Below are 16,488 nucleotides of genomic sequence, written 5' to 3'. Positions count from 1 at the left end.
AGGCTGTCGTGTCATCTTCATATATAAATTAGAAACCTGTATTTTATTGTCTTTTGCGGAAGAAACTAGATTTGCAGGTCTATAAAATTACAATTGAGTGTCTAGGACCTGATTGTTATTCATAGAATTTTAATTAACGTAATATTTTTTGCTTTATTAAAATTTTAAAGACGCTCAAAATTTATTATTGGGTAGTTTACGGAAAATAAGAGGGTTTAATAGCACCCACTGCACAAACTAATAATTATAGAATTTAATAAAAACTAACTTTGAAAGTGGTATAATGTGCTTATCAATCAAACTTACTTTTCTGACTGTAGTCAAGGGTAATAAAAAGGACCTTTATTGTCACGTTCTCGTTCAAAATAGTTTTAAAAAACAGATAGTAAGCTACAAGCTCTTTGCTTCGACTGTTTAAATGCTTCGGCATATTTTCAATACACAATTTCAAGAAATGCAATATAAAAACTCAAAAATTTAGTTCTTAAAAGAACTGTTTGTGCTTAAAAGTACAATTAAAAAAAAAATATGAAATAGGCAAAGAACGAGAAATACTCACAAAGATTCAACAACAACACGATATTATACAAAATAATGCCTGACACTAGGATAATTGTCAAATAATAAAGGACAACATTGCTGAACACGGCGCAGTGTGACCAACATAGCGATAATAAAATTCGGTTTAAACTAATTTTTGCAGCTTTAATCTAAATAAAATATCTGTTACAATCATTTGCTTTCTAAAGTAAAATGAAGAGCTGCTCGGTATCTTAAATTATACAACAAATTTACACATTTTTGCCAAAAATTTCATTTAGTCAGGTTTATAGACTTTAGTGCCAATGTCGATATGATTGATGACGTGCATCGGAAAATGTTTTGCTTTTTTAAAAATAACGTTTATTTATAATAAATTATATATCCTTTTATTTATATTTACATGTCTTTTTTAATATATTCGTATTTTTTTCAGGGTTAGTGGCAATGTCTCCAGAATTAGAAGCGTTTTCAATGACATTGCTTTTAGCAAGAATACCAGCTAGTTGGTCATCTGTTTCATACCCAAGTTTAAAAAATTTACCAAACTACGTGGCAGATTTCATTAACAGAATAAATTTTCTGGAACAGTGGTCTGAAAGTGGAAAACCCCCTACATACTGGGTTTCTGGATTTTTCTTCACACAAGCCTTTTTAACTGGAGTTAAACAAAATTTTGCCAGAAAGTACACGATACCAATTGACAAACTGACTTTTGATTTTGAGATAAAGACAATGGATTATCTTGATAAACCTCCAAAAGACGGTAATGCATTTCGTTGCGGTCTTTTTTTAGCTATATTACAATTCTCGCGGTGAATATTGTTCATCTCATATTATTATTATACAGAGTGCTTCAAAAAAATATGTGCTCTCTCTCGTGAGGATGTAAAAATAAGATTTATTTTTTTGTTTCGTATAGTTATGGGGGGTTGAAGTCTTAATTGCCGAAATATTTTTTTCGACTTATTACAATTTTCTTTCAAGTGCTTTTAGCGATTCGAATGAAATTTTGAGGGTAAAAGTTACTATAAGTGCGATATATTTGAGTGCTAAAAAGTATGGACATATTCATCAGGGACGTGCATATGGGATATCACTGGAACATGTACGCCACTGACATTTTTCTCTAGTTAGCAAAATTGTGTGGACTGTTTAATGCTAATTAAATTTGCCTCTTGATATTTTGTCGATTTCGATGAGATACTTTTAACCTCAATATTTCATTCGAATCGCTAAAAACCGTTGGAAGAAAATCATAATAAATCGAAATAAAAATGAAGACTTCCCCTGGAACTACGAAACAAAGCAGAATCAATCAGTGTTGTAATACAAAATAAATCTTACGTGAGGAATTTCCCCACGAGAGAGGCACATATGTTTTTTGAAACACCCTGTTTCATAAAATAAAAGGGGGTTACGTATAAAGATGTATTTTTATACATTTATTCCTTTTAAATTGTTGTAAAATAGGGAACGAATTTATGGTCGTATACATATTACATTTGAGAGAAAATTGTCACGCTGAATAGCAGTTCTTTTTATTATGCCATATCCTCCAAGGTGATTTAGCGCAGTGAGTATACTCGCACCATTTCTATCAGTCTATAAGAGTTCTTCGCCTTTTGTTAACCTTGCTTATATGATTTTGTTACGTTCTACTTCGTTCTGTCTCTCCATTGATGGAACCCACATTTCCTTACCCATTCGCCGGCGCCGGTCTCTCGCCAGATTTTTAGGAACACTAAAGTACCAGTTAAGGTCTCACGAATAAAGCACCTACACCTGCTTTAACGAGGGAATGGGAACCTTCGTGCGGCGTTACACGGTCCGTTTTTGCAGGTCCCGCACTGCGGGTCCCGTTTTGCGGTATGGCAATATCGCATGAGATGGCATGGCAGATGTAACACCATCTGTTTTACGGGATGTGCGGTGACATGCTGCCGCAATGCAGGGTTGCGGGATGCGGGAACCTTGGTGACGACACAATCAGTTGAATGTCAGCTGTACGTTTCTGCGGTATGCCGCTTGGATCGCGAAAAGCAAAATATATTTGATACGGACCAAGATTTTTCAGATATCTGATAGTACCCAAAAAATGTATCATTGTACTTTCGAATTTTAGAATAAAAGTTTTCAAATCTTCGTCTTCTTTCGCGTTCGGAATTAAAAGGATGAACCCAGGTTTTACGACATTTCGGCTCTCGTAATAAATTTTCAGCTTCAAGTAATAAAACAATGTTTAATTTTGAAAGGGACATAGTTCCTTCGCGTCTGCCACACTTCGTTTCTGCGGCATCCTGCAAAACGGGGTGCCGCAAAAACGTAAGCCGTAAAAAGGGTAACGCCGCACTTCGTTTCGTTCTAGATACTTCACTCTGGTTTCCATATCAACAAGCATTTTAGGATGCGAACTTTTTTACTTATTTTTTACCTGCAGAATATGCTGCCGAAGATTGATGTCAATATTCCGGTGTCAATATGACTCCTACTAGTAGAGGGCGCCACCTACATCATATTTTTAACTGGTTTGAAGAGTAATAATTTTTCTTTCGTATCTGTATAAAAGAGTAAAAAAATATACATTTACGATGTTTTTTTAAGTAAAAAGATCTCTTGGAAAAAATCGCTACGAGTAATGGTTTTCGAGATATTTGAAATCGAAATTATCAATACCTGTCGTCATTGACATAAATTAAACATGCTAACTAGATAGTTATTAGTTTGAAATCATAAATTTGAAATGTTTTTGTGTCAAAAGGTCAACAGAAACTGTTTTATCATAATTTATTCGAACAAAAATTTATGATTAATTTAAAAAATTAAAAAGTTTCCAAATTTATTATTTCAGTCAAATAACTATCTACTCACCTGTCTATTTTTCGTCAATAATGACATGTATTGACTATTTCCATTCTAAATATCTTGAAAACGGTTAAGCCGGAGTCTCATGCACTCGAAATCCGATGGTACGACATCCGAAATTTGAAGTTATCCTGTGAAATAAAAAAAGCCTGTCACATACATCCGATAGTTCGTTCCGAAATTTGACAGTTTTGACATTTAGACCTGTCATTTCCTATCAACAGTATCAACATTATTACATGTATTATTGGAGAAACACTTATAAAAATAACTTCCTCGCCAAATATTCCGAAATTGCGCCCTTCCCACTAAACTTGTTTTTAAAAACCAATGTTTTAAAAAAAAGTGAGGTTAAAAAATGTATCGTACAAAAGTTAAACAAAATTTAACTTTATACGACGTCGGAGGATTAGTTAAAAATATCGGATAAAAATTGGTGTCAAAATATTTCGACCAATAGGAGCACCGTCGGATCGTCGGGTCATCAGATTTCGGATGCATGAGACTCCGGCTTTACACTTAGCGATTTTTACCAAGAGACATTTTTACGTAAAACATTACGGATATGTACATTTTTTCACTCGCTTGTTTTATACAGGTACGGACGAAAAGATATTACTCTTCAAAACAGCTAAAACACAAACATGTAGGTGGCGCCCCCTACAAGCAGGAGTCATATTGACATCAAAATCAAATTTCTCTAAAATCCAAAAATTTCTATACAGCAATTTTCATCCAAATATTGACGTTACTTCAGAAATTAATTGGAAAAAATTGAATAAATAAAAATGAAACTTCGACATTATTCCTTATATATCTCCGAATATACCTACCCTATATCTCTGAAACTAAACCTTTTAGGACATACATTTATACGAACTTTTTTATTTATTTTCATCTGCAGAATATGCTGCCGAAGTTTCCTGAATACAATTCGGACCACCCTATATTGTAATTAATAATATTAGACAATGATTATATCTAAATATTCTTGTGTAACCTCAGAGGAATAGCCAATTTAATCTACCATCAGTAACTGTTTTCTAAATGCACTGTTTTTTATTTTTCATATCAGTTTAATATAGTGGTATTTGGTATTACATTACACTCCATTACAAACTAATGGATATTTATTCATACTCTATGTTTACTTATTTTTCTGAGGCCATCATAATGTTTGATTTTGATTCATTCGCGAAGTAGTACGAAGAATATAGATGCGTAGAAATGTTTTGTAGAAATACTTCCCGAAACATTTCGCGAAACGATTCCAAAATCAATAAAAAACAAACAACCAATCATGATTTGTCCCGGGGGATTTCGTTCTGTTTCGATGTTTGCGGCCGAGATTAGCCAAGATTCCCGTAACATAAGAAAAGCATTGAGTTTTTCGAAAGAATACTTCTGAAAGTATTTCGCCAAACATTTCGCGAATAGTGTAGAGGCCGTTAAATCAACAGAAAGACAACACTTACATATATGACATCACATCAGACAGTGTCCACAAACACATTTGATATGAATGTGAAGGTATACAATATTGTGCTCTATTTCATTGTGTTTAATTATTACAAGTAGATAATAATGTAAGTTAACGGTTGATTTGTTTCTAAAGGAGCTTATATAAATGGATTATTTTCGGACGGAGCGCGTTGGGATAGATACAAATCCATCATCGATGAATTACTACCAAAAGTCCTACATGATGTTATGCCTTTAATATGGATTATTCCAATAAGGGATGTCGATTATAACCCAGGTATTAAAACAACTTTATATTATGATATAGTTTTAAGTAGAGGAAAGTAACCAAATATGGAATACCATTTAGTTTTTTCTTATAAAATTTATTGTAAATCCAAAATTTTTATTTTTATTCATACAGTTGCATATAACTTAATGTGCAATGCATATAACTATTTTCTGTTACATATACTCTGTTACATAAAGTTTTTCAAAAACAAATTGAACATAAAGGCGCCTATATGGAATAGGTACCAAATACGGACGACCATAAAACAAACACTTCAAACTAATCAAAATGTATATCAGATTTTTTTATTGAACACATTCAGACAAGAAGAGAGCCCTAAACAATAAAAAATCACATGTAAATCAATGCATTGTCATAATATACAATATTATTTGAAATCGTGTATCAAGAAATACTTGAAATTAAAAGAATTAAATTAAAAGACTTCCATTGTCTTTGTTCATTTTGATCAGTGGCGGCTTAACCATGAGGTGAAATGGTCAATGCCCCACCAAAATATTCAGGAGAAAATTAGAAAAACTTATTTAAATTATACTTTTTGTAAATCACTTTTTTTCATCCTAAGAGATTCAAAACTATTCCCAATTTGTCCAATTTTCGCTTGAAAACATTTTATTTTACCCATTTTCTCTACTGCCGGTCAAAATTTCATTTTGTCCTTCGTTCCCGCTATGTTTTACACGTATTAAACTCCAAGTGCCGCGGCTTGTGACGCCAACAAGGTAGGTATACTACGTATAGAAAATATAATGGGTTAAGGTGCGATAGATATAGTTTATATTGGCCATTGGCCGCGTCATTCATAAAAGGATTTATAAGGTCGGCAACTTTATATACACTTGTATTTCGTAGTTTACTGACAGACGATATAAAAGTGGCGGTTTTGTCTTTGTCTAGAAACCAGCGTGTTATTATTGTAATTTGTAATATTATTTATTAGTTGAGAATCAATATAGTTGATTAAGAAAGTTTACAGTTTGGGTGTGTATAAAAACTCAAATTATAAAACAACCTAGGTTATTGTATCGTTTATCGCGTATCGTGTATAATGTTTGATTTAGTCAATATAAATCAATATATAAATTTTTAATATCAAAAATAATTTTAGTTTTAGTTGCCGTAGCTTTATCGTAGCTGAGGGTTTGAGATGCAGCGCGAAATTTGTGTAGGTAATAATTCATAATTTTCTTGTTCTGGATAAATGATGAACTCTTGTTGACTGATTCTGGAGTAGATATTTTCAAATAGACAACATATGGTGTTTAGTTTGTAAAATCGTGCGGTTAAAAAAAGCAATTGCTTAAATTTCGAAAAACGTTTAGGGAAAGAATTGACTTAAAATATAAAAAAATGTGAAATAAAACTTTTAAAATGTGTATGTGTATATATGTATTTATATTTTTGTGACATTATTATTTAAGTGTCTTTTAAATCCTACCGTGGAAATTTTGCGTAAAGAACATTGACTGGATTTTTGGTAAAATGGCACTTCCTCTAGTTTCATTTTAACATAATTTGTATTTATTTTTAGATTTACTTTCCTTTAACTAAACTCACGAGTACCTTGTAAGAAACCAATTAAATTTGGTCGCGTCTTAAAAAAAATCGACGCAATATTTTTAGATATTGACTTCCCTACAATAATAACCACGAGCCGCCACTGATTTTGATTAACACTCCAAACTTAAATTAAAACTCCAGCACAGCTTAAGTAAAAACCAGCTCGGACAGTGTAGCGTGCCGCTTTGATCTTTTTACGCTCGGATTTGCGATCCGAAAGAGGGGGAACACTGGAGCGGCGAGCTCTCTCGCCAAAACCAAGAGCCGCGTAAGCGCCAGTCAGCCCAGAGATGTATTCAAAAAAAATTTACACGTGACGTAAAAAATTATTCGACTGGTGCTAGAACATAATTTAGATACACGTTTTTTAAATTGTTGACTTAAATAAATATGCATTCTCAAAGAAAAACATTTAAAAAACAAATTAATTAATTTATTTCTAGAAATAACAGCAAAATGAAATAGGTACATTGATTACTTATAGTTATTTACGAATGTTTCTAAATTAGGAGCTTTCGGTTTTTGTTTGCTACATTTAAGTTCTTATTAATATTCTTTAAGGTATAATAAATTCTAACTTTTGCGTATAATTTTAACAAAAATACATTATAGGAAAATTTTGATTGATGGTTGAATTTAATTGTCTGAAATAATTTAACGAATGTACATAATATATTTTCATTTAAGGAAAGTTCTTCAAAATTGTTCTGAAAAATTTTATAAAAAAAACTTTTTTAAAAACAAGTTTTTATTTAAATACACTAAAAAGAATAAAATAAACTTTTTCTTTAAAACTTTTATTATGAACTTATAACGTCATTACACAATTTTAATATTATATAAAAGCTTGTCGCGAGATTTGAGTGTACAGTTGCACTCATAAAAATCTGGTACGACAACTTTATCTTGTAATTCCTGGTCTAGTGGTCTATCATAACACAAACTTTGAAAATGAGACAGGGTAGACACAGGTTTTAGTTAATTTTACTTGTTTATCGATGTAGAGAAATCTCGCGACAAGCTTTTTATATATCTAATATTAAAATTGTGTAATGACGTTCTAAGTTCATAATAAAAGTTTTAAAGAAAAAGAGTTTATTTATTCTTTTTAGTGTATTTAAATAAAAGCTTGTTTTTAAAAAAGGTTTTTTTATAAAATTTATTTTCTACTTTTTAGTTATGCTGGTTTCTCAGTGCCACACACTTAAACTCAATTTTTTTCTTAAATAACTTTCTATGGGTATCCTAATAATATGTATATCGATTTTCATTAAAAAAGGAGAACTTAAAAAAAACGACAGCTGTCAAATTTGACAGTTCAAATGTGAGACAAATAAAATGAAAACCGACTATGGGGTAGGGGGCATCCAATATATCGATTTTTATCAAAATCGGACAAATTTGAAATTATTTGACAGCTGTCACATTTGACAGCTCAAAATTTTTTTCTTTCATTTTAGCCCACGGCCATCATCGATTTTTATCAAAATCGGACAACTTTGAAATTTTTTTGACAACTGTCAAATTTGACAGCTCAACATTTTTTTTTCATTTTCGCCCATGGCCGTCCTATATATCAATTTTTATCAAAATCGGACAACTTTGAAATTTTTTTGACAGCTGTCAAATTTGACAGCTCAAATTTTTTTTCTTTCATTTTAGCCCATGGCCATCCTATATATCAATTTTTATGAAAATCGGTTGACTTTGAAATTTTGACATGTCATTAAACTGTCATTTTTTCAAGATGGCCGCCCATATATTTTTTTTCATATGTATATACCCACAATATACCTATACAGGTTGTTAAATTGTTCATTACTCGCGGCAAGAGTTTTATGGTTGAAATAACCTCGGCCCGCTCGTCGATAGACGACGCGACGGGACGAGTCGGCAGAAAAATCAATAATGCATACGTTCTCAATAGGCAGTGTTGCCATTCTGTTTCCCTATAAGTAACTGTCGAGTTAACAACCTGTATGTATATATATATATATATATATATATATATATATATATATATATATATTATATATATATATATATATATATATATATATATATATATATATATATATATATATATATATATATATATATATATATATATATATATATATATATATATATATATATATATATATATATATATATATATATATATACATGCAATCCGCCTTTATCAAGACCAAAACGTACCACGCGCCATCATTACGAAGCCCGATTTGGTTTTAGGAAGCCCGATCTCGGGCTTCGTAAAAACCGCGTGTATATATTTAATATAGGCATCAGGAAGGTCATCTCTATCGATAGCCGAAAATCGGTCGGGCTTCATAAAATCTTAAGATATATCAAAATATACACCTCTAGTACCCACGTATGTGACCATATCAAGTGTATAAGAAGCCCGCTGTATATGTTTGATATATGTATATTAAGAGTATAAGAAGCCCGCTATATCCGGCAACATCGTACCCTACTTAAACGAAAGATTTTAGATCTTTCTACTTAAGATTATCATTAGAAAATTAATGAAATAGTTTTTTTAGATGTTTATATTGAATTTAAAATAAATTTATTTTAGAAAATTATTTTAAGACTTAAGATTTTTAATTACATTAAGAAAATATAAATGGAAGCTTTAAAAATATACAGTGTTATAATATAATAAATATAAAAAACGTAAATATTCGTAAATCATATTTTATAATATTATTTTGTTTTAAATATACAGGGTGAGTTTCCTACGATGTTCTTTCTGGGTATCTCGGAAACTACTGGAGCTAGAGTCGGTTAAATGGGGAAAGAATTGCAGTTTTGTGGGGTCATAAATATGCGCTTTTCAGATTTTTGAAAAAGTTCATGGCTTGCTAGATATTTTGAAAAAAAAAACAAATTTTGGCAATTTTAAAAATTATCCCTAATTCCATTATAATCTATTTTAGACAAAAAGTTTTCAGATAAAAGTTGTAGATAATCACATCCTTAATGAGATTGTGTCCTCCGTTTTCTTCTAAAGCCTGTCATTTTTGACATATGATACAAACATATCTTTTTTTTTAAATGGAAACCATAGTTGGCCATGACTTCATAAAAAGCGCCATTTTTTAAGCTTTTTAGCGATATAAGCTGTAATATGTTTTTTTTCGAAAAATTACCGAGTTATAGCCAATTCTTATCATTTTTAAACAGTTTCACTTAGTTAGCCATGGAAACAAGTTCAATCGCCGTTGCTCTCAGAAATGTGAAGCTGTCACATCCAAATTTTGTAAATCAAAATGAAAAAAAATTGTAAATATGAATTTTTCAAATGAAGAAAAGCGTGTAGATACTCGCGCATCAATAGAGTGGTTCCAACATGACTTTCATTATGACCCCCCCCCCATAATGAAATAAATGTTAAAATTTATTTATATCATAATAATTATGCAAACTCAAGGATAGGAAGAGATGGACCAATTGCATGGGCCTCCTCGATCACCTCACCTAAAGTGCGAAACATTTAAGTTGAACAGCGCGGCATCGGTACGGGGGGTATGGCTTCAGTTGAATTTATCCGTAAATTGCCCAGTGGTTTGCATTGGCCCGCATTCCTTTCGCTGTTCAATTTAAATGTGTCGAATATTATCCATTTTAGATTTTGTATGCGGTATGGTTAAGAATAAGGTTTACAAAAAAGCTTATGAATTAAGAGAGGCACTCGAAGTGGCAGTACGAGAGAAGTTTAAATCGACCGGTCCTTCTGTGTGAAATAGGTAGTAATTCAGTTTTAAAAAGATGCAACTCAAAACAAAGGCGGATTTTTTGAACATTTCTAAAATAACTTAAAGTGTGTAGTGATATTATTTTTTAAGTTTTAGTTTGTGTAATGTAAATTGTAAAGAACCGTTTAATACTATTTTCTGACTTTTTATAAGTGATAAATCATAACAGAATAAGGGTATCATGCAATCTAAGTGAAATTAGTCAAGAAAGATAAGAATTGGCTATAACTAAATTTAACTTTTATAACATGTCTTGAAAACCGTTCTCTAAAAAACGTAACATTCACCTGTCAACGTATCCTCGAAAATGTATGGTCAAGAAAAGTCAAACCAATAATTCTACACGCTTTTCTTCATTTGAAAAATTCGTATTTACAATTTTTATTTATTTTAATTTACAAAGTTTGGATGTGACAGCTTCACATTTCGGAGAGCAAAGACGATTAAACTTGTTTCCATGACTAACTAAGTAAAATTGTAAAAAATTATAAGAATTGGCTATAACTCAGTAATTTTTCAAAAAAAAACATATTATGGCTTATATCGCTGAAAAGCTTAAAAAATGGCGCTTTTTATGAAGTCATGGGCAACTATGGTTTCCATTTAAAAAAACATATGTTTGTGTCATATGTCAAAAATGGCAAGCTTTAGAAAAAAACGGAGGATACAATCTCATTAAGGATGTGATTATCTACAACTTTTATCTGAAAACGTTTAGTCTAAAATGGATTATAATGGAATGAGGGACAATTTTTAAAATAGCCAAAATTTGTTCTTTTCGAAATATCTAGTAAGCCATGAACTTTTTGAAATATCTGCAGGGCGCATATTATTTATGATCCCACTAAACTTATTCTTTCCCCATTTCACCGACTCTCTATCTCCAGTAGTTTCCGAGAACCCATAGAGAACATCGTAGGAAACTCACCCTGTATTAATACATAGTACTTATTTGTATATTTAAAAAATAATAAGTTTATAAACTTGTGACGTTTAGGACTTGCAGTTACAGCTTTAAAAATAAACAGTCTTTTACTTTAGATATTTTATTGAAAAATAAACTTAAAATCATATAAAACATCATATAAAATATACAGGGTTGTTCACCACATACGACACGGAGATTGTAGCTAAACGATTAAATTTTTACAAATTGTAAGTTTTGGGTTCGTTGAAGGACTATTAGAGATACAATTTAAAAATATTTTTACAAGATACAGATTGTCCCAAATATGTAAAAAATATTATAGTTGTATTTTTTAAATGGAACTCTCTGTATATTATTCTATTTTTAGATTCTACGATTAAAATAAAGGTAAATTTGATTAAGGTTTATCACGCTTAAACCTTACCGTTTTTGAAATATTTTCAATTTTATGAAATTGCAGTAAAAATATTAAGGCTTCATTTCTCCAATGGTACCAAAGTTTTTAATACTGAATATTTACTGAAGATTATTTATTGATCAGATATTATGTTGCAATAATAAAAATTTTACTACCTTATACAGAGTGTCCAAAAATTTATATTAAATAATTACTAGCTTTAAACGGCAATAACTTGTTTAATTTAAATGGAACACCCTATATATTTTACGTGAATCAGATGCACAATGTAATTGTCTATCAAATTGTATTATACCATTTTTTACCCATCTCTTCAAGTTTTCGTAGAAAATGCATTTTCTTATAATTTAAACCTCATTTATCACTATATCCATGGAATATAGACATTTTAGATTATTTTTAAAGATGTAACAAATTTTCAAAAAGTACAGATACTAATATTGTCGCTTATTTCATTAAAAAAATTTAATTTTATTTGTTTTGTTATGAGCTTTCAAAAAATATATCCTATACTTGTTTCCATAAACAAGATACATTAATTAATTAAGTTTATGACATAGGCGGCTGATTTACATGAGATAATCAAAACAATTGAGTCGACGTAAAATTTCGATTATTGTCTATTCTACGCTAGTTTCTGTGTGTGAAATTACGTATGGGACAAGTTCATAAAAATATCAATATCTCTGACTGACAGCGCGTTATCTGCGAGTGTGAGTGCAGTTTATTAAGATAACATGACGAAGAGCAAAATTCTCTGGTTCAATTAAATTAAATAAAATAATAATACTCTTAAATTAGGTTGATTTATATTAAAAGTTAAATAATGCATTAAAAATACAAATATTCTATTTAAAAACTGCAATTATACATTGAAATAAATTGTATCCACATAATGATAATTGTTATATAAAAAACCATATTAACTTACAATAATGGGCTAATAGGTATTGTATATGCAGCTAACTTAGTAATATTTTTTTAGTTATTAAAGAAGAAGGAAGAATTATCGGAATAACCATTTTTTTTAATTTTCCGGTGTATTGCTTTCATCAGAATGGAGAAAAAAAGAACACAAGTAACATATGAAAGCCTAAAGTCCCAATTTGCAAACTGTTGCTTTCTTTATTGATTTATTGAACGAAGAGTTATAGGGGTTGAGCCACTTTTGAGACGCACCCGGTATAGCATTCTATTTGAAAAAGTTTAACTTCAACCTGGAAATAACTCTGTTAAAATGACACTATAGATTAACATTTTTTTATTAATTTAGGCTACTATTGCTAACCAATTTTTGTAAAAAAATAAAATAAAATTATTAAATACACAAATAGAAAACCTGCTAAAAAGTTTAATGAAAACAGTGAGTCATTCTGCAATAGTTATAAGAAATGTTTAGAAATAAGTTTTTTTTCAACTGCTTACTATAATTGTAAATTTAAAATATAAATTTAAAATTTTACTACTTTACAGTTGAGGGTTGGTGTTACAACAGCAAGATAAAACACTAATTCACCACAAAACACTTTATTTTTGTCATCATGTATTTTAATCATCTTCTGATGATGCTAATATGGTTAGCGAAACACGCGTTTAGTACAAAAATAAAGTGTTTTGGTATATTGTGGTGAATTAGTGTTTTATTTTGCAATTTTACTACTATTGAAAAATGAGATATTTTGATATCACATGAGTCATAAAAATCTTCAAAATACTGTTACGTTTTTCGTCGGTTCCGTGTGGATAGAAAGTCACAATTTATTTAAACACTATTTATCCTGAAAAACTAAAACTAGGATCCTGTCGGCGTAGTTCTCCGACACGCCCAAACTTCTCATTGAACGTCGCAGCGATTCCTCTGGACATCCGCAAATCTCGAGCCACACAATGAGCGAGCGAATAATCAGGAGGCACGGAAAAGAGGTCTCGTTGATCTTCTTTGGTTACACCATAGCGAGCCTTCTCACTGCTGTTGTATCGGGCCATGAAATCGTCAAAGGACATCTCCGAATCAGGGGGATCAAAGCTGCAGGTTCTCACGGTCCCAGCACGATCTTCTATTTCGCCTTGGTAGGGGCTCAAACGGTTGAAATGGACTACCCTCGGTTTTCCTTTTGGCAATTTTCTGATACGGTATACGACGTCATTAATTCTATCCATGACTTCGTATGGCCCTTCCCACGAGGATTGTAGCTTCGGAGATAACCCACGACGTCTCTGCGGGTTATATAGCCACACCAACTTCCCTGGTTGGTATCCTCCATGCTCAGCTTGAATGTCGTAGTGTTCCTTCATTCGGTCACTAGCACTTTGAATATTTAGGCGGACTCTCTGATGAATGTCGTCCATCCTTTGACGTAGTGTGTGGACATAATCTTCTCCGGCGACTTCTTCTCCCGGTCGGCAACCAAATTTCAGATCACAGGGTAGGCGCACTTCCCGTCCCATAACGATGCTGGCTGGAGTTTGCCCTGTAGATTCTTGGACGGATGAACGGTAGGCCAACAGGAACAGGTGAAGAAATTTGTCCCAGTCTCTTTGGTGGTCAGAGACTACTTTGGCCAGATAACGGTTGATAGTTCTGTTCATGCGTTCAACCATCCCATCGGATTGTGGATGTAGAGCAGTCGTCCTGGTCTTGCGGATGTTCAGGACTTCACAGACGCCTTGGAACAGATTGGACTCAAAGTTTCTTCCCTGATCTGAATGAAGCTCCATGGGAACACCAAACCTGCAGATCCATTCTTTAACAAGGGCATCAGCAATCGTGGACGCTTCTTGATTTGGCAACGCGTAGGCCTCGACCCATTTGCTGAAGTAATCCATTACTACCACAATGTATTTGTTGCCATCGTTCGTCTCCGGGAAAGGACCAGCCACGTCGATCGCTATTCGTTCGAAGGGACTACCAACATTGTACTGGCGCATAGGGGCTTTACCACGCTTTTGTGGCCCATTAATGGCTGCGCAAATGTCACATTTCTTACACCAGGCCCTCACATCTTCTTTGCAGTTCACCCAGTAGAACCGTTCACGCAGCTTGCCAAGTGTCTTGGTAACACCAAGATGTCCTCCGCTGGTTCCATTGTGAACTTCCTCCAAGACTTCTGGGACCCTCTTCTTTGGAATGACGATCTGCCTTCTCTCTTCTTGTCCCTCCGGTCTCTCGATCACACGGCGAAGTAGTCCGTTATCTATTACCACTGGGCTCAGTACGACTTTACGTTCGGCGAATATCTGCAAACTTCTTCCCACGTTGGTCTTTGGCCTGTGTTTTTCCAGTTAATTACTAAACCTAATTCTGGGTCACTGGTTTGGTCATTTGCAAGATCTTCGGGTTGCCAACTATCATTAACCACAGTTGTTCTTAGGAGTTTCACTTCTTTCTCTTCTGCTCGGGGAGCAATGCTTACAGTCCTTAGGGCAAGGTCTTCTGGAAAGTGCGTCGGCATTCCGATGGATTGCCCCAGCTCGATGTTCTGTATCGAAGTCAAATTCTTGTAATCGTTCAATCCATCTAGCTACCTGCCCTTCAGATTCTTAAACTGCAACAGCCATTTCAAAGCAGCATGGTCTGTTCTTAACAAGAACTTTCTTCCATAGAGATACTTGTAGAAGTGTTCCACGGCTTTAACTACTGCTAGTAATTCTCGTCTGGTTACACAGTAGTTCCTTTCCGGTTTTGACAAGGTCTTACTAAAATAACCAATGCCTTTTTCTTGACCATCCTGGATCTGAGACAGAACAGCGCCTAACGCAACATTGCTAGCGTCGGTATCTAATATAAAGTTTCCATTGCCAAGAGGGTAGCTAAGTATGGGCTCACTAGTCAATGCCTTCTTCAATTTTCGGAATGCCTCGTCAGAATCTGAGTCCCAAGAGAAACGCCTCTCGCCTTCGGTAAGTCTGGTCAATGGTTTTGCGATGGTGGCGAAACCCTGTACATAACCTGTCGAACCCTGTCGATAGTATGTGCATAGTCCCAAAAAGCTTCGTAGTTCATGTTTATCTTTAGGTATCGGCCACTCTTCTACTGTCTTGGTCTTCTGTGGATCTACCGCAACTACTTGGGAGGAGACTACATGTCCCAAGTAGTGTACCTTTTCTTGACACAGATGACATTTCTTGGGGCTAAGTTTCAAACCAGAGCTCCCTAGTCGCTTGAAAACTTCTTCCAAATTCTCTAGATGATCGTCAAAAGATTTCCCAACCACTATGATGTCATCCAGGTACACTAAACAGGTAGTCCAGGATAGTCCCTTTAACACAGACTCTATTAGTCTCTCAAAGGTAGCTGGCGCGTTGCACAATCCAAAAGGCATGACGGTAAATTGCCACAGTCCGGAGCCCACCGAGAACGCTGTCTTCTCTCTGTCTTTCGGCGCCATGTCGACTTGCCAATATCCACTCTTCAATCTAAGGTAGAGAATATAGTCGATCCCGCCAGCCTGTCTAGAGTATCGTCTATCCTCGGCAGGGGATAGCTATCCTTCTTGGTAACATTATTAAGTTGCCGATAATCAACACAGAACCTGGTGGTACCGTCTTTCTTCTTTACTAGTACTACCGGCGATGTCCACGGGCTGTTAGATGGTTCGATGACACCCTCTTCTTTCATTTCTCGAAGGATTTTGTCAGC

General features: G+C 33.3%; 1 protein-coding gene across 1 annotated transcript in view; it reads left to right on the top strand.

The window, feature by feature from the left end:
• Window positions 1-16,488, top strand: part of LOC115889254 (dynein heavy chain 12, axonemal) — a 232,470-nt gene that overhangs the window by 207,425 nt on the left and 8,557 nt on the right. Inside the window, exons 44-45 of the mRNA XM_030909199.1 lie at window positions 977-1,306; window positions 5,021-5,164. Of these exons, the coding sequence (XP_030765059.1) occupies window positions 977-1,306; window positions 5,021-5,164 (474 nt within the window). The remainder of the gene's footprint in view (window positions 1-976; window positions 1,307-5,020; window positions 5,165-16,488) is intronic.

The sequence above is a fragment of the Sitophilus oryzae genome, unplaced genomic scaffold, assembly GCF_002938485.1.
Source record: "Sitophilus oryzae breed Bouriz unplaced genomic scaffold, Soryzae_2.0 scaffold_812_pilon_pilon, whole genome shotgun sequence".
In the NCBI taxonomy this organism is placed as follows: Eukaryota; Metazoa; Arthropoda; class Insecta; order Coleoptera; family Curculionidae; genus Sitophilus; species Sitophilus oryzae.
This window is presented reverse-complemented; position numbering and strand designations above follow the sequence as displayed.